The sequence below is a fragment of the Lynx rufus genome, unplaced genomic scaffold (assembly GCF_022079265.1).
Source record: "Lynx rufus isolate CCGP_SWC_20201006 ecotype Redwood Valley unplaced genomic scaffold, mLynRuf1.p SCAF_14, whole genome shotgun sequence".
NCBI classification, from domain to species: domain Eukaryota; kingdom Metazoa; phylum Chordata; class Mammalia; order Carnivora; family Felidae; genus Lynx; species Lynx rufus.
In genome coordinates this window covers 19,981,959-20,001,037 of record NW_025814828.1, presented here as the reverse complement: position 1 = coordinate 20,001,037, position 19,079 = coordinate 19,981,959, and the positions used below count along the sequence as shown (strand labels likewise).

The 19,079-nt window shown below is 39.1% G+C and overlaps 1 protein-coding gene across 1 annotated transcript; it reads right to left on the bottom strand.

Moving 5' to 3' along the window:
- Positions 1–526: 526 nt before the first annotated feature.
- EIF2S3 (eukaryotic translation initiation factor 2 subunit gamma) lies at positions 527–18,558 on the bottom strand. The gene is made up of 12 exons (XM_047076015.1): positions 18,474–18,558; positions 17,877–17,940; positions 15,852–15,979; positions 15,643–15,764; positions 14,162–14,256; positions 12,702–12,860; positions 11,140–11,274; positions 10,008–10,102; positions 9,315–9,459; positions 7,956–8,125; positions 7,381–7,553; positions 527–948 (listed from the first exon to the last, which is right to left on the bottom strand). Exons 1-12 carry the CDS (start codon positions 18,540–18,542, stop codon positions 885–887), a joined length of 1,419 nt encoding a protein of 472 aa, XP_046931971.1. The 5' UTR covers positions 18,543–18,558; the 3' UTR covers positions 527–884.
- Between the last annotated feature and the right edge of the window lie 521 nt (positions 18,559–19,079).

The window sequence follows — 19,079 nt, the reverse complement described above, 5'->3', positions numbered from 1 at the left end:
AAAAATAAAAATAAAAATAAAAAAGCACAGCACAGGGAAAGTGCCAGAACATGGAGAATGACATCTTGAAAGGTCCAATGGTTACTAATACTAGACTCTACATTACAGCCTGATTGATCAGTTAAGAAAAAACAAAATAAGGCCTAGAAAGATCTCTGTTACTCATCTAGAATCATCCAGTGTAACAGCATTTTGCAATGGGGGAAAGCTAGAGGGTTTCAGGTAATAAGCAATGCAGAAACAACTGCAGGGCATCAGGGAGAGGATGAGGAGAAGCGGCTCTAGTTTCCTGTGTTCCAGTTAAGGAAACGAGGAAGGGGATGGAAAGGTGCGTCCAGGAGAATGGGCTCCTATGATCTAAAGGGTAATGTTTTATTAATTTCCTTTTCACTCACAGTTTCAAACATAAAGCAACATTAAATATGGGGCAAAGGAAAGCTGGTTTCCAAGAATTTGTGCCTTCAAGTTTTTACTTGGTATAGCAGTTCTTCAAGCCTGGAACTATTCAAAGATGAATCATGCAAAATAAGAAGAAAACCTTTATTTCAAACAGGTTTCTTGGTATGTGTGCTACAGCAAAGGCTGGTTGTAGCAATTTCATTTCAAACCTGCGATCATGTATAAATTAGACATTATTTGGGAATGATTAATTTCTGCTAAAATGTAGATTCAATCCAACATTATGCCAATTTTTACATTTATTGTAGATCCTAATTTAGCAGTAGAGGTTAAATTTTCATGACCAAAAAATGAGAATAACCTTAGAGCTGCCACTAAGGTAATGAGCTGTGAAATTAATTTCCCAGTACTGCTATGAAAATATACCCCTAGGTTGTAAAGACAAATTCTGATTCCATCCAAATGTATTATTTAACCGGAATTCTTCAGTCATCATCTACTGTTGGCTTGATCGTCACTCCTCTTCTTATTTGGCCCCAGCCAATTAAACTGCAAAAAACAAAATTTTTAAATCATGAATTTTACACCTCTTTCATTATCATTACCACACAATCATATGACGTAAGTGGTTTTACTTGCCTATCTGCTATGAATGTTTCCAAAACCTGCGCTCCATTAAGAAAGCTCACACTATCTTCGTAGATTCTCAGGCTCACAAAGATGGGCTCCAGCGATAATAAATGACCAAAAAAAGCAAACAAAAAGTTGCTACTACAAATATGCTTGTCTTTATTCTATCCCTAGACTAAAGGGATACACTAATCCCTCCAGAACCACCAGTCTAGTCCACCAAAGTATTCATGCTGATACACAATCTACCACAGCCTGATTTTCTAAAATATCTCATTCTCTATCCTTTCCTCATTGAAAAATGCTTTTTTACTATTCACAGCACTCGACAGATCACAAAGGATTTAGCATGACCTTGGCTGATAAAGAAAACTTAGAGAGGAAGCAGAATATATAGTCGGGTAGCAGATTACTCTCAGTAGCAGAGGAACCTCTGCTCCCTTTTGGTGTTTTCTCTAATCAATGAGTAGGCTGGATTGCTACCTCAGCAATAGCTTCTAGAACAAAACCCATCTCATGGGGTAAAACCACAATTCTAAAGAATGTAAACCATTCAGATGTGCTCATTAAAAAATATTAACACACTTGCTAAATTAAATTTGATTTTTAAATACTTTTATTATTGAAGTATAGTTAGTATACAACATTGTATCGGTTTCAGGTATACAATATAGCGATTGGACAATTCTCTGTATTACTCAATGCTTACCATTAAGTGTACTCCCCATCTGGTGCCACACAACATTCTATTATTGACCATGCTCCTTCAATTGTTACTTTTCATCTCCAGAACTTACTTATTTTATAACTGGAAGCCTTAATCCCCTTCACCTATTGCACCCATCCCCCTACCCACCTCACTCCACCACCAGAAATCAATCTGTCCCTGTATTCATGAGCCTGCTTGTTTTTTTAGATTCCACATACAAGTGAAAGCATATAGTATTTGTCTTTCTCAGGGCACCGGGGTGGCTCAGTCGGTCAAGCGTCTGACTGAGGCTCAGGTCATGATCTCGCGGTTCGTGGGTTTGAGCCCCACATCAGGCTCTGTGCTGGAGCCTGCTTTGGATTCTGTGTCTCCCTCTCTGCCCTTTCCCAACTTTGCCTCTCAAAAAATGAGTAACATTTAAAAGTAATAATATTTGTCTTTCTCTTATTTAACTTAGTGTAATAGCCTCTAGCTCCATCCATTTTGCCACAAATGACAAGATTTAAATATTTTTTGGGCTGAGTAATATTCTGTTGTGTACATATACCACATCTACTTTATCCAATCATCTATGGATGGACACTTGGCTACTGTAAATAACACTGCAATGAACATAGGGGTGTACCTTTTCAAATTCGTGTTTTCATTTTTGGGGGGGTAAATACCCAGTAGTGGAATTACTGGTATTTTTAAATTTTTGATGAACTTCCATAATGTTTTCCACGGTATCTGCCACCAACTTACATTCCCACAAACATGCATGAAGGTTCCCTTTCCTCCACATCCTTGCCAAACACTTGTCTTTTTCATACTAGCCATTCTGAGTAATGTAAGGTGATATCTCATTGTGGTTTTGATTTGCATCTCCTTGATGATGAGTGATATTGAACATTCTTCAGGTGTTTGTTGATAATCGGTATGCCTTTGGAAAAATGTCTATTCAGATGCCCATTTTTTACTTGAATTGTTTGGGGTTTTTCAGTGTTGAGTTGTACAAGTTCTTCATATATTTTGAATATTAACCCTTCATTGGAGCTATCATTTGCAAATACCTTCTCCCAATCAGTGGGTTGTCTTTTCATTTTGTTGATGATTTCTTTTATTGTGCAAAAGCTTTCTATTTTGGTATAGTCCCAATAGTTTATTTTTGTCCCTGCTTCCCTTGCCTGAGGAGACATACCATAAATATGTTGCTAAGGCTAATATCAAAGGTTAGTATGTTTTAAGTTTTGTGGTTTCGGGTCTTTAATCCATTTTGAATTTATCTTTGTGTATGGTGTAAAAAAGTGGTCCAGTTTCATTCTTTTGTGTGTAGTCGTTCAGTTATCCCACCACAATTTATTGAAGAGACCCTTTTTTCCGCACTGTGTATTCTTGCCTTCTCTGTCATAGATTAATTTACCACTTAAGTGAGGGTTTATTTTTTGGCTATCTTGTTCCATTCGTCTATGTGTCTATTTTTGTGCCAGTACCATACTGTTTTGATTACTACAGCTTTGCAGTATAGCTTGAAATCTGGAATTGTGATATCTCCAGCTTTATACTTCTTTCTCAAGACTACTCTGGCTATTCGGAATTTTTTGTGGCTCCATACAAATCTTCGGATTGTGTGTTCTAGTTCTATGAAAAATGATATGGTATTTTTTAAATTTATTTTGAGAAAGCGAGAGCGAGCATACAAGCAAGGGGAGGGAGGAAGAGAGAGAGAATCCAAAGAAGGCTCTGTGCTAACAGCCCTACACAGATGGGGCTTGATCCCATGAACTGTGAGATTATGACCTAAGTCAAAATCAAGAGTCAGACGCTTAACCGACTGAGCCACCCAGGCAACCCAATGCTATGGTATTTTGATAGGAATTGCACTGAATCTGTAGATTGCTTTGGACAGTATCGACATTTTAATAGTAATTCTTCCAATCCAAGGAAGGGAAGCCTGGGTTGCTCAGTCGGTTAAGTGTCCGACTGGGGCTCAGGTCATGATCTCAAGGTTCCTGGGTTTGAGCCCCGTGTCGGGCTCTGTGCTGACAGCTCAGAGCCTAGAGCCTGCTTCAGATTCTTTGTCTCCCTCTCTCTCTGCCCCTCCCGCAGTCACACATGGTCTCTCTCTCCTTCAAAAATAAGCACAGGGGCACACGGTTAGCTCAGTTGATTAAGTGCCCGACTTGGGCTCAGGTCATGATCTCAGTTTGTGAGTTCAAGTCACGTATCGGGTTCTGTGCTGACAGCTCAGAGCCTGGAGCCTGCTTCAGATTCTGTGTCTCCCTCTCTCTCTGCCCCTCCCCTGCTGTCTCTCTCTCTCAAAAATAAACATTAAAAAATAAATAAACGTTAAATTTTTTTCTGTAAATAGTAATTTTTCCAATTCATAAGCATGGTATATCTTTCCATTTATTTGTGTTGTCTTCACTTTCTCTTACCAAAGTCTTACAGTTTTCAGAGTATAGGTCTTCCTTGGTTAAATTTATTCCCAGGTATTTTATTCTTTTTGGGGCAATGTAAATAGGATTTTAATATTTATTTTTGAGAGACAGAGACACAGAGTGAACAGGGGAGGGCAGAGAGATGGGGACAGAGAATGTGAAGCAAGCTCCAAGTTCTGAGCTGTGAGCACAGAGCCCGATGTGGGGCTCGAACATATGAGATGTGAGATCATGACCTGAGCAGAAGTCGGATGCTTAACCAACTGACACACCCAGGTGCCCCTAAATTTTTTCAACGTTTATTTATTTTTGAGAGAGAGAGACAGAGTGCAAGCAGGGGAGGGGCAGAGAGAGGGAGACACAGAATCTGAAGCAGGCTCCAGGCTCTGAGCCATCAGCACAGAGCCTGAGGTGGGGTTCGAACCCACAAACCATGAAATCATGACTGAGCCGAAGTCAGACATTTAACTGACTGAGCCACCTAGGCGCCCCCATTTGTTACTAGTTTTAACAGTTTTCTGGTGGAGTCTTGCTAATTTTTAAGCAAAATCTAAAGTTTCATTTGGACAGAAATCTCTTAAAGGATTAGCGGGCAGACACAAAAAAATCCTTTTATTTTAAATCTATTCTGATCTAGGAATTGTACCATTCTGAGACTAATACACTCCATGCTGTGAGTTTTTCAAAGTTTACTATTTAAGCCTATTTTAAAATACCCTGGAAATCAGTATGTCTATAATAGCAAATAGTATAATCATACCAAAGAATAAAATCAAATGACATAAATCACCACAAAGCAGGATTATTTACTTAAAATTCAACCAAAAGTTAAACTCTGTCTCAATTAGAGAATAATGATTCAGATCGATTTTCTGAACAATAAGTGCTGAGAAACCTTCATGGGGCACGGTATCAGGAAAGCCTTAATAAGGGAAGTAAGCACTGAGGGAAAAAACAGGCAGCCAAAGATATGAATAATTATGACAACAATGAGGACACAGAACAATGTAATTTAGAGGGTTTATATGAGACAAAGAAGGAAGAAACATAAAATGCATTGAAGTAGGCTTCCAGAAAGGTCCTGAATATCATAAAGTAATGAGAAGCTACTGAAAATTATTGAACATGTCATAATAAAGATGTTTTAGGAAGATTAATTTTGACCAAATTCTTAACTAACAAAGGAAGAGGTAAATTAGGAATCTTTGGCAGTAACTTTTAGGTGTGAAAGAATGACTATAGGGATATAATGAGGTCACAAAGAATAGGAAGGGTAGTTGCAGTAACTAACCAGGTAACTAAAAGCAAAGAGAAGTCTAAGATGTGTTGTGTTTCCTAGCTCTATCCACTCAAAAGACCTAGAAGGAATAGCACCCTAGGAACAATGAACACACCTGGCACCTACATCTTCAGTTCTAAATACCATTTCCCACTAAAAGAAACCAGGCTTGGAAAAACGGCCAATTCTAAAACTGGAGCATGGGAGGTATGAGAGGAGTTTGGAAGATTTTGTGCCAGAAAGTAAGGAACTATTAAAAAAAAAAAAAAAAAAAGGTGGGGACGTATCAAAAGGACACAGGAGCCAGCCTCAAGAGTCTCTACTGGATGAATCCTGAACAATTTGGGTATCAAAATAAATAAGGACAGGGGCGCCTGGGTGGCGCAGTCGGTTAAGCGTCCGACTTCAGCCAGGTCACGATCTCGTGGTCCGTGAGTTTGAGCCCCGCGTCAGGCTCTGGGCTGATGGCTCGGAGCCTGGAGCCTGTTTCGGATTCTGTGTCTCCCTCTCTCTCTGCCCCTCCCCCGTTCATGCTCTGTCTCTCTCTGTCCCAAAAATAAATAAAAAAACGTTGAAAAAATAAATAAATAAATAAATAAATAAGGACAGTAATGAATCATAACCTACTGAATAAAATAGGACTCCACGAATCTAAATTATAACTACTTAAGTAAATAATAGAGAAGAATAATAAATGAGAAGTGGCAGGTTTGGAGGAGGGATGTCATCATTTTAATAACATAATCAAGTTCAATTCAGACAAGAATCATCAGTGGATGAAGAGAAGACTAATCACATAGTCTCAACTAGTCTTCCCACAAAATGAGGTGCATAGGTAAAAAGAGTAACTATACGGGCGCCTAGGTAGCTAGGTTGGATGAGTGTCTGACTTTGGCTCAGGTCATGACCTCACGGTTTGTGGGTTCGAGCCCCATGTTGGGCTCTGTGCTAACAGCTTGGAACCTGGAGCCTGCTTCAGATTCTGTGTCTTCCTCTCTCTCTCTCTGCCCCTCCCCCACTCGCACTCTGTCAAAAATAAAAAAAGTATTTTTTAAAAAGTTAAAAAAAGAGTAACTATATAGAAAATTGGAACAAAACCTTACTTGCATAATCAAAATTAACCTTAACAAGGAGGAGCAATCAGATCTCATGTGCCTCTGGCTATGATTCCCTGAGGAGGCATCACCAACTATATAAAGTATTCCAGCCAAGAGTACATAACCTGAATCTCATCTTAAGAAGTTTCAGATAAAGTGAGGAAGAGTTTAAAAACCAGCTTATATTCTTCAAAATAGTCTATGTCAAGTAAGACAAAGAAAAGCTGAGAAAGTTTCAGATTAGAGATCAAGGAGACATGATAACTAATACAATGCATGAGCCTAGAATGAAGGGACTAGAGGACATTATTGGGAAAAGCCGTATAACTGGATTAGTGACTGTAGATTTCAGTAATTTATCAATGCTAACTTCTTGAAGCAATTATATAAGAGAATGTCCATGTTTTTACGAAATATACACCAACTGTTAAGAGATCAAGAGGTATGATACATACAACCTGCTCGTCAAACAGTTGAGCAAAAAGTATATACATATAGAAGAGTACTTACACGCATATGTAAAAATAAACGGTGCATCTGGGAAAAGGGAATACAGGAGGTTATGTGCAATTCTTGCAATTTTCTTGTTAAGTTTGAAATTATCTCCAAATAAAATGTTTTAAAAAGCCAAAGATAAAAGAAACACTGAATCTAAATTCACCGGTTTCTTTCATAGGTTGTGTGTATCACAGATCAGGGCTAGAGATAAAGATTTCAAAGCCATCCAAAAGAAGAGCTGAGCTACAGCCTCAATAACTGTTATGTTCAAGGTAAAGTGTGCACATACACCACCAAGAACTTAAGGGAATTGACTTTTTTATTAGTGACAGAGGCTAATAAACTTACCGCCAGTGTTTCTCAACTCTTCGGCTAAGAGCAATTTTTTCTCCTACTTCTGTGCACACAGGATTAGTCAGAACGATTTTGCCCAAATCGGCCTTAACTGCACTAACTCTTCCTCCTGTCGACAGGGATCCTATGTTCACCATGAGCACTTCATTCTTAGACAGCTTTTGCACCTAGGGAAGAAAATCGGGGAAAAATAAACCCTAAAATCAAGAAAATGCTTTCCAAAAAGGAATGCTTATTCTCCTACATCCTTGCCAATAAGAGATGTCAGCAACTGTCCATCTCTGCTGACTTAACCTAAGACTTTAAAAATCAAAATCATACGGATACTAACAGTTTCATGTCATTGACATATGGGACATACATTTTTGCTTGGGTTTTTTTTTGGCTTTTTTACTTTAAACTGATGACCATATCTAAGTTCTCAATAAATGACTTTCTGAAAGTAGAAAATTAAATTTACTCACATTTTGTTTTTCTTAATCCCATGTTAACTGTCAAAGAGTGAACCTCAAAACTGGTCTTAACATCACTGCCACTTTTCTGAAACAGGAATTACAGAGAGCACTTACCTTTGCTGCTTTCTTGTCTCCTTCAGTGCGTACACCTAGAAGCCGTCTAAGTAGGAAATAGGAGATTTCCAATTCTGTGAAGATCTCTGGTAAAGCTCCAACTGCACCAAGTACCTGTCCCACCATTCTGTCAGCTCGGCACAAAGTGGGGTCAATTTTTGTTCCTACTCCTGATATAAAACAAGATACATAAAGTCCAACTTTTTATTTCCCATTAAGCTGTCTACCCAAAACTTAGTCAAACAAGTAAAGCAAACACCTGTACGTTTTAACACACATTTACACTTCCACACTCATGTAATAGCTACATAGGTATGACAAAATATGTCTTACCTGAAGAAAGAATCATAAACCTACGGATTCGTTGGGCCTTTGGGAACAGTCATTTGATTTAAATTCTAAACAAAGAATAGAGATGATAGCCTAACTCAAAAGTGAGTGTGACTACACTTAATAAAGAGTAAGAAGATACAAAATTCATAATGAGTAATTTATAGAATATTTGCCTGCCAATTCTCCCCTGGAGGGCTAATCAAAAGAAAAAAAAAAAAAACTTCATGACTTCATTATCTGATTCCTAGGATCCACTTCAAAATACTTTAGCTGTGTATGAGGAGAGGGAAGAAGATATAAAGATGAAGCAAGATAAAGTATTGACAACTGTTCAAGCTGGGTGGTGGCTACATGAACATTATCATTAAATTATATACAATAAACTCTTAATTACAAGATAGAATAAAAAAATGAACTATATACCTAAAGACCAGAGAACCAAAAGATAAACTCCTTCTTTATCCAACAATTTCTTCTTTAATCCAAAGGTATAATAAGTCTAATTCTTACTAAATCTTATCTTTTTCTGGGTATCTGGTAATAACAGTAAGTTGTAAGGGACCAGGAAATCCATAAATCATCTCGGTAATTCCTATATAATCAGAGTTATTTTTTTAGTCTCACCTCATAGTAAATATGATCTGACATGATTCAAGTGACATTTGTGGGTAACTTTCCATTTGCAAAACACACACAAAAACAACCACTCTCTACTGCCATAACTGCGTAAACAAAAAAGTATACTTAGGTATTTTAACACTGGGTCATAAAACTTACTTTATTGCTAAAAGGCATTCCTTTATATACTAAACCAAAATGTATTCTTCTTTATGCTTAAAATAATTTTTATCAACACATGAAACCATCTTATGAACTAAAATCAACAGCTTAACCACACAAACATTCCCCCAACCCAACCATTTAAAATACCCAATTAAAAATCTATAATACACCTTTTTGGGTACTCCTTTTCCCACGAAAAATACCACAAATTAAAAATGTAAGGTTAAGAAAAGAAATCCTTACCAATAAGACCTCCTGGAGCAGCATACTGAAGATCATTATGCTCCGCAAAAAGTGACACGATTTTCGAAAAGATTGGTTTACACATGAGTTTTCCTTCGCTATCTTTGGAAACAATACCAGGTCTGACTTCTATCTCTTGGCCCACCTGTAAACATGTAAGTTTGTAATTAGAATCACTCTGGGATGACACAATTACCACTTACATATCAAAAGTCCTAACAGGAAGACCCCGTAACTGAAAAGGCAATTCTTTTTCTATGTCAAAGACTGCTATTAAAAAACAAAACAAAAAACAGACATAGAGTTTCAAAACCAGAACCATTCATCCAACTGTTGCTAACTACATACCACACACACCTCTCTCCATGCTCAGAAAATAGTACTTTATGTTTGGAGTATCCATACTATCCACCTTATGATTAAAACAAGAGAAAAACAGGGGCTCCTGGACAGCTCAATCAGTTAAGCATCTGACTCTGGACTTTGGCTCAAGTCATGATCTCATGATTCATGAGACTGAGCCCACATCAGGCTCTGCGATGACAGCATGGAGCCTGCTTGGGATTCTCTCTCCCTCTCTCTCTGCCCTTCCCCTACTCGAGATCTCAGTATCTCTCTCTCAAAATAAATAAACATTAAAAAAAAAGACAAGGGAAAAACAAACAAAACAAAGACGATAAAAATCCAGTTCACCTTTAATACTCCTTTTAGAATACTACCACCAGCTACACCACCCTTAAGGTCATCAACTTCACAGCCAGGTTTGTTGACATCAAAGGACCTAATAACTAAAAGAAAACAAAACAAATTAAAGCCAATTCTGCTCGTTTTAACTTTAAAGGAAATGTTCTTTTCTAAGTTAACTTCTAAAATAGCAGCCACAGGGATGCCTGGGTGGCTCAGTCAGTTAAGCCACTGACTTTAGCTTAGGTCAGGATCTCACCATATGTGAGTTCAAGCCCCGCCTCCGGCTCTGTGCTGACAGCTCAGAGCCTGGAGCCTGCTTTGGATTCTGTCTCCCTTTCTCTGCCCCTCCCCCATTTGCACTCTGCCTCTCTTTCTCAAAAATAAATAAATCTTAAAGAAAAAAAATTTAAAAATAAAACAGCAGCCACATAATTCTTATACACACAGGGGTGACTTTATGCAAAATTTATTATTATTACTCCTACATTTATTACAGCCTTACTTATGATGAAAAAAGGGGAAATAAGTTAAAAGTTAATTGATAGGGGGCATATTATGGTACATCCATACTATGGAATATCACGCAGTTATTAAAAACAACAATATTTGAGGAGCTCCTGGGCAGCTCCGTCAGTTAAGCGTCCAACTCTTGATTCTGGCTCAGGTTCTGGGATCCCACGGCTCATGGAATCTAGTTCCATGTTGGGCTCTGTGCTGACAACGCAGAGCCTGCTTGGGATTCTCTCTCCCCCTCTCTGCTCCTCCCCACTCACGCTCATACTCTCTCTCAAAATAAACTTAAAAAAATTTTTTTATAAGGATGGTAATTTATTATCATCTCTGTAGAAAGAGAAAGTATTAATAAACACCCTTAGAGGAAAATCACTAATGTGAAAAAGATCAAATTAAGAGTTAAAGACAGGGGTGCCTGGGTGGCTGAGTCAGTTAAAGTGTCCGACTTCGGCTCAGTTCATGATCTCAAGGTTCATGGGTTCGAGCTTCATGTGGGGATCTGTGCTGACAGATGCAGAGCCTGGAGCCTGCTTCCGATTCTGTGTCTCCCTCTCTGCCTCGCCCTCTTCCGCTGCTCATGCTCTGTCTCTCTAAAATGAATATAAAGACAAATACTGTCACTTACCAATGAGTCGGGGTTCTGAAGTAAAGTCTCTTGGGGGTACTGGAATTTTCTTCACTATGTACTCACAGACAACTTCAATATTGTATTTCAGCTGAGCGGAAATTGGAATAATAGGAGCTCCTTCTGCTACTGTACCTATAGGAAATTCAGATTAAGATTCTTTAGTTTAACAGAACTTCATCTATGTTACATGAAACACTTAAGATTGCTCAAACAAATGCCTAAACATCCCCCCACAAATGCCAGCAATAGGATAAAAGTGATAATTCTGTTTAGAAAGGTGGCAGTATTGTTTGTTCTATTCCTGAAAATGAACACTAGTTCCTTTACAGAAAAAAACTGCTAAAATATATTAACATATATATTTAATATACCAAAAGTGATAACACTGTCTAAAGGAATAAAACACTAACACTCCTGGGAAAGAGCACTTTACTAGTTGAAAGATTTCTAATAATATGTAATTAACCTCCCAATAAATGTCAAAGTAAAATTACAGACTCGGTGCTAATCAAAGACTACTGGCTCATAAAATATTTCCTCCTTATTAATTATATGTCAAACAGGCTGGGCAAAGAAATGGACCAAACATAATTAGATTTTAATCAAAAGGACTTATTCTTTTTCATAACAACAGAACTGAGTTCACAGGAACTCAACCTTTCCACCAACAAGGCTAAGAAAGAATTGTCAACAACATGCATCATGTCTGCTGTGAAATTAAAAACACCATGCTGTTAGAGAAATAGACACTGTAAAGACTAAATAAATCATTGTCAGTTCCAAGGATCAAAGTAACTACCTGGTAAGAATAAATAGTATAAGACCTAAGTATAAAAAAAAATGCTTTTGTTCTTTAAAGTGAGTTATTATTTTTTTTAAATCTGATAGTTTCCAGGATACAAACTTCAGCTCTTTCAGTCAGCAGAAATATACTTTGGTTTATCCTTCCAATTGTAAAATAAAAAATCACTGGGATGAAATGTACAGCATGGGGAATATAGTCAGTAATAATGTAAGAACTGTGCGCGATGACAGTTGGTGACTCCACTTACTACGTGGAGCATTGCATAATGTATAAAATTGTCAAAACTGTTGAATCACTATGTTGTACACTTGAAACTAATGTAATAGGAGGTCAACTATACTTCAATAAAAAAAATTTTCAGGGGCGCCTGGGTGACGCAGTCAGCTAAGCATCCAACTTCGGCTCAGGTCATGATCTCATGGTTCATAAGTTCGAGCCCCACATGAGGCTCTCTACTGTCAGCACAGAGTCTGCTTCAGATCCTCTCCTTTTCTCTCTGCCCCTCTCCCGTGCTCACTCGCTTGCTCTCTCTCAAAAATAAACATTAAAACCAAGTTTCTTAAATTCAGAAACAAAGATTTCACTAGTTGCGTTAGGTGGCTAACAAATACTAGGGAGAGAAAGAAGGCTTAAAATCCATAAATGTATTCTATTTCAGATAGTCTATTATAGTAAAAGGTAATTTAACATCTGTATCTGGACTATATACGTGTCTAAACAACTCACAGATTTATTAAGTATCACGGCCTCTTACCTTGTACAAATGCAAGGATCTGTTCATACTGCTCTTTAGCCTGACTTTCTTTTACCAAATCAATTTTATTTTGTAGAATCAAAATATGCTTCAATTTCATGATTTCTATGGCAGCCAGGTGTTCAGATGTCTGAGGTTGAGGACAAGACTCATTACCAGCTAGATGACAAAGAATCAGAAAGATGCCATGAGAATCAGCTGGAAATATTAAGACCAGGCAAATCCACAGGAACAGAAAGCAGATAAATGGTTGCCAGGAGGGCAACCCCTAGAGGGAGGGATACGGTACACAGTGACTGCTTAAAGGGCATGTGGTTTTCCTTTTGGGGCAATGAAAATATTCTGGAACTAGAAGATGGTGATGCTCGTCTAACACTGTGAATGTACTTAATGTCACTGAGTTGTACAATTTAAACAGCTAAAATGGTAAATTTTATTTTATGTCTATTTTACTCCCAAAAAAATTTTTGCCTGGCATCTAATAAAGAAAATTTGTCCAGGTCTTATCCTTACTCAAGGCAAAAGTCCTGACTATTATTGCCAGGCGTCCACCTTTTGCCCTTGCTTCACTCTCTGTGCTTGCATTCATTACAGCCTCCAAATCATTTGGCTCTCATCCCTGATCCTAAGCAAGAAGCTTGGAATCAACAAGTTTGGCATTTAGGGTCTGCCCTTAGCTTTTGTTCAAGGGTAAGTCATAGCCCTCTGGCTCTATTCAGTCTTAGAGATGTTTTGGCCCAGTCCAGCTCCTGAGGGGCAGAGAGTAATTCAGAAGGGAAGACGCTTATTACATTCTGTGAATTTCAACTACCATCAAAGGGTACTCTCTAACAAAGGGAGGGAAGAACACTAAACGTGAAGATAACCAACAGTGTATCACATAGAAATGAGCACGTTTTGTTGTGCACTCCACTGATCATTTTCCCTAAGCAGTGATGTTCAGGTGTCCTGTACTGTATATACATGGCATGCTTTTAAAAATTATGTTCCATATCAATGAAATCTCTTAAGAGCTCACATAAGAAACCCTAGCTTTGAAAACCCCAATGAGGTCTACACTTTAGCACTTATTAGGAGATCTGCATCTAAATAAAACCACTATGTGTCAATGTTGCAGTGGACGACACACAGACCAAAAAAAAAAAAAAAAAAAAGCACATTTATAACTAAATTTAAAACTAAAATAAGAAATCATTTCATGTGATCTAGACAGGAAAAATGCACTATCGACTTTTTCAAAATATATACTACTGTAAGGATTCACCTGTCAGCCCCAGATCTTGTTTACTATCGTGTGACAGCTGGTAGGCAGGGATGGCATCCTCGTTGACATGTTACCTCCCGTCAGGTGTCACCCTTAGGTAATGGAAATGGCCCTTAATGGCCTTGGTTCTCGTTTCAATATCCCACCCTGGATTCGTTCCACACTGATCTGTCCAAGGCAGCTTTGATGTATTTACCTATCAGCAGAAGGGCTGCATCCATCACTGCTGCACCGTTCAGCATAGTCGCCATCAAAATATCGTGGCCGGGGCAATCAACAAAGGACACGTGTCTAATAATTAAGAAGTAACAATAAGTCCTAAGATCAATCCGTATTTCCGCAGACAGAAATTCCCAAATCCAATCAAAAGGAATAGGGTATAGAGTATGGCACAGAGTATATGCTGGAAATGTCATTGATTTGAAAGCTAAAACAGTGTTAACAGAACAGGCACTGCCATCTGAAAGAATAACTTGCCAAAAATTCCTCTAGCACCTTGAAAAGCTGGAACTGCCAATGTGAAGTAGAGACAGCAGTACTATTTTAATAAAACTATACTACTCATTCAGAATCACTATTTCCAAAAAGTGTATGCTCACGATGACATGATCTCAGAGGTTAGCCGACTAAGGCCCTTAGGCCAGACCTGGCCCATACCCACTCAAGCACATATTATTTGTATTTGCTTTCATAACACAAGAGCAGAGATGAGCAGCCTCTTCACAGAGAACCTATGGTCTGCAAAGCTGTAAATATTTACAATTTGGCCATTTATAAAAAAACGTGATCTCTAATCAAGGACCAGAACTAGGGTAAGGCCAAGGGAGGAATCTGCCTCAGGTGCAAAGTTTAAGACGGTGCCAAAAAAACTCACTAATCAAAATAAATAATATTTAAATTTAAGATTGTTAAAACAAAATTAATGCAAAAAAAATCCATGATGAGCAAAGTATCAAAATTAACTAATAATGCCACAATGAGCCAAAAACAGTGATAATGAAGAGAAAAAAATCTGTAATTGTCTAAACAAACAACATTCTATTTATTAAGATTTCTTTGCATTAATTTCAAAAAGCACTGTCTCAAAATACTATTTACCCTGATTACTGAGGTGTTTGGGGGGATATTCCCCCTTATATTTGGGGCCCAAAGCAAGAGCCTCACTCTCATCTCTCCTTAGTTCCAGCTTTGCCCCAATCTAAAATTTCCTTGTGGGCCATTCCCAATCCCACATTAACACCACTAGGCAAAAGTCTGTATCCTCTGATAAAAAACTAGGATATGAATCATATTCAGAAAACAGATGGGTAACAAGACCATGTATTTAAGAGAGGTAATTAAATATTGCTTTGTTCATCCACTATCTAAAAAACAGAAACAACGTTATTTAAAAGAAATTTAGGAAGCCTGGCAAAAAGCATCCCCTAAATCCAAACAGCTGTGTTTCCACCTGCTTGCGTGATACCTTTCCTTTGAAGAATTTGCACTCAAGTATCTAAATGGAGGTTGAAATACTTGACTTTTCAAATTACTGTCATTATAGACAACAGAAACAATAAAAAATATAAAAACAAAAACATTCAGCAGTTTCATTATTTAATATCTCAGTTAAATACTTCAAAAAGGATAATCAACAGAATATGACATATAAAGTGTTTTTAGCATGAAAGAGCTCACCTGACTAATTTGAAGTTCCCTTTGGTCCCTGGAATGTCTGTAGGAAACTCATCGGGCGTACTACTTCCACAGGATCTATAACATTCTGGCCGAGGACAACTTGGGTCATCAAGTTTATAAATCTAAAAGTTCCAACAAAAAAAAGATTCAAATTTGTTACGTGCACATTCAACAAAGTTATTTCTAGTTCCACAGTATACATAGCTCACCTTAGCATTAGCATATCCAAGCTTGATCGTAATATTTCTTTCTAGTTCATTTTTGAACCTGACAGTGTGAACTCCAGAAATAGCTTTTACAACTGTGGATTTCCCATGAGCTACATGACCAATTGTACCTACAGACAAAGTACAAGAAATTAATTCATATGCATTCAATTATACCAAATACTTTTTCAAAACAGCATCAGAGGAGAAAACCCAAAGCTGTAACTCCCTATAAATATCAACGTAAAACCAACTGTGACTTCAGTTTTTCCTCCTTCATATTCTTTTTCTACCCAAACCTTATGCTGATACAGGTCTGAAATGAACCTTCCATGTAAAGACAATCTTGTTCAAAAACTACAGTCAGTATAGTAAAAGCTATTCATCTTAGGTTTCTAATCACATGAAAGACTGCCTTCATCTGAAATAAACACTCTGGGAATGCAAGCTGGTGCAGCCACTGTGGAAAACAGTATGAAAGTTCCTCAAAAAACTAAAAATAGCACTACCCTATGACCCAGCAATTGCACTACTAGGCATTTATCCACGGGATACAGGTGTGCTGTTTCAAAGGGACACATGCACCCCCGTGTTTATAGCAGCACTATCAATAATAGCCAAAGTACGGAAAGAGCCCAAACGTCCATCGATGGATGAATGGATAAAGATGTGCTATATATACACAATGGAGTATTACTCGGCAATCAAAAAGACTGAAATTTTGCCATTTGCAACTACGTGGATAGAACTGGAGGGTATTACGCTAAGTGAAATTAGTCAGAGAAAGACAAAAATCATATGACTTCACTCATATGAGGACTTTAAGAGACAAAACAGATGAACATAAAGGAAGGGAAACAAAAATAATATAAAAACAGGGAGGGGGACAAAACAGAAGAGACTCATAAATATGGAGAACAAACTGAGGGTTATGGGAGGGATTGTGGGAGGGGGGATAGGATATGGGTAAGGGGCACTAAGGAATCTACTCCTGAAATCATTGTTTCACTATATGCTAACTAATTTGGATATAAATTTTAAAAATAAATAAATAAAATTAACACTTAAAAAAATTAGGTTAAATACAAAAATAAACACTCAACAAGAACATAAAATTCTATATACTAAGAAACTTTCCAGTATATCCAGAGTGAAGTAAACAGGTATGAAACAACCTGAAACAACCAAAAAGAATCCATGAAAACAAGCAAACCACCCAGGTTTAATTATGGTAATGCTAGCAAGGGTAACATATATCTTAGAATTTCTTAATAACCTGATGGTAGAGCTTTACTTTCAACTAGATTTAATTGTGCTGTTTGTACAGGCTGTCAGATACTCTAACTTGACAGTCAACATACCTTTTCCTCTAAAGTTCTAGATGGCAATGGGCAGGGAGAGAAACTACTTAATAACAGCTTATATACCAAATAAAATTTTTAAAAATTCTGCCCTTGCAATAACCCTGTGTGGCAAATACCACCACATTTTCAACTCCTCTGATACATATGACTACATATTGCCTTATGCTACTAAACTTTTTATATGTATCTTCTCACCTAGTCTGGAAACTAGGCAGGAACAATATGTGCTTCCCACAAAATCTGACAGGTGCTTTGCTCATAAGGGCTCAAAGTCTATTTCTTGAAAGTCTGTGTCCTCATATAATTCAGGTAATTACACAAAGGAAGAGGTTAAAAAATTACTTGTCGAGATCAAAAAAGTCAGGTCAGGAAGAGACTAAGGCTTTATTTATTTTGAGAAAGAGAGCACGTGCGAGTGGGGGAGGGGAAGAGAGAGCGAGCGAGAGAGAGAGAGAAGAAGGAGAAGGAGGAGGAGGAGGAGGAGGAGGAGGAGGAGGAGGAGGAGGAGGAGAGAGAATCCCAGGCAGGCTCTGCACTGTCAGCACAGAGCCTGATGCGGGGCTGGAACCCACAAACTGCTAGATCATGACCTGAGCCGAAGTCAAGAGTCGGATGCTTAACCACAGAGCCACCCAAGCACCCCACCAAGTTACTCTTATCTTACCTATATTAATCGTGGCTTGTCTGCTGATAACTTCGTGTGAAAGTGGCGTCAACTTGCTAACATCCTACAACCAAACATTTTTATTTTAAGTCGCTGTACATAAGACCAATCACAACTTTCCTTTGATTTTACATTTGCTCCACAGAGCTTCCAAAGCGCTTTTCCTGAAAAAGCAATCTTCTGTCCTGATGGCTGGGATGCCCTAAGAGTCCTTCATCGTTAGAGAAGACAACTCCACTCACTATGGGAGATGTGAAGGCCCGAGGCCCCCCAAACTTGACAGTATTAGGGCTAAGGACTATGTAGATACTCCCTCCCCAGACCTTCAGAAGCAAAAGCCTTAGTGACATTTAACACCATCACTTTCCAGCCGAATCCTTCGGGGGGCTCGAAATCCCACAATCTTACACCCCCATGCACAGCTCGCAGACTCGCCGGGGTACAGCCGGCGGCGCGAGCTCAGCTTAGGGCGCCGGACTCCAAGGCTCCCTAATGCAAGCTCCCGACATCCCGGCACTGCCTGATCTCAACGCCTCCCGGGAGGCTCTGTCACTCACTTCTGAGCTCCCTCCGTATCCCTGCAGCACGAAACCTTACCAAAGTGGCGAGATCCTGGCGAGAAAGATGCGGCTGCCCCAGAGTCACGCCAGCCTCGCCCCCCGCCATCTTGCTCCGAGAGGAAGGAAGTCGCACCAGTGGCTGCCTGACCAAACGCAGGTCCCCTTGTAAGGGGCGGGGAAGCGGAGGCGGGAAGGCCGACTAGGGCCCACGCCTGGGAAAGGAGGCTGGCCAGTGCCGCCGGGGCCTCGCTGCTTGGACTTCTCTCCGCTTGGGTTTACACAGTGCCTGCCGGCCGACTGACTATAAACCAGGAGGCAAAGTTTCGGAGTCTATTCGTCGCAGACCTGATACATATTTGTGCAGGCAACGCTGAGGGCAGCCCCATAATAAGACACCCCCGCCTCCCTTGCTAGGCGGGTGATGTAACCGCCGCGCGCGCTGGCGAGGGAGAAGCCATTTCCGGTTCCCGGGGGGGAGGGCCGGAAGAGTTTCCCGGAGCCTGGGAATATTCTTTGGGGTGTGGGGACAGACAGTGGGGCTGTCCTTCTTTACCGATTTCCATAATTTAATAAGGCGAGATCGGCTGGGGGTGCGGCTCTCCTGTGACGGCCACGCTGGCCACATTTACGGCCCCACGCGTCA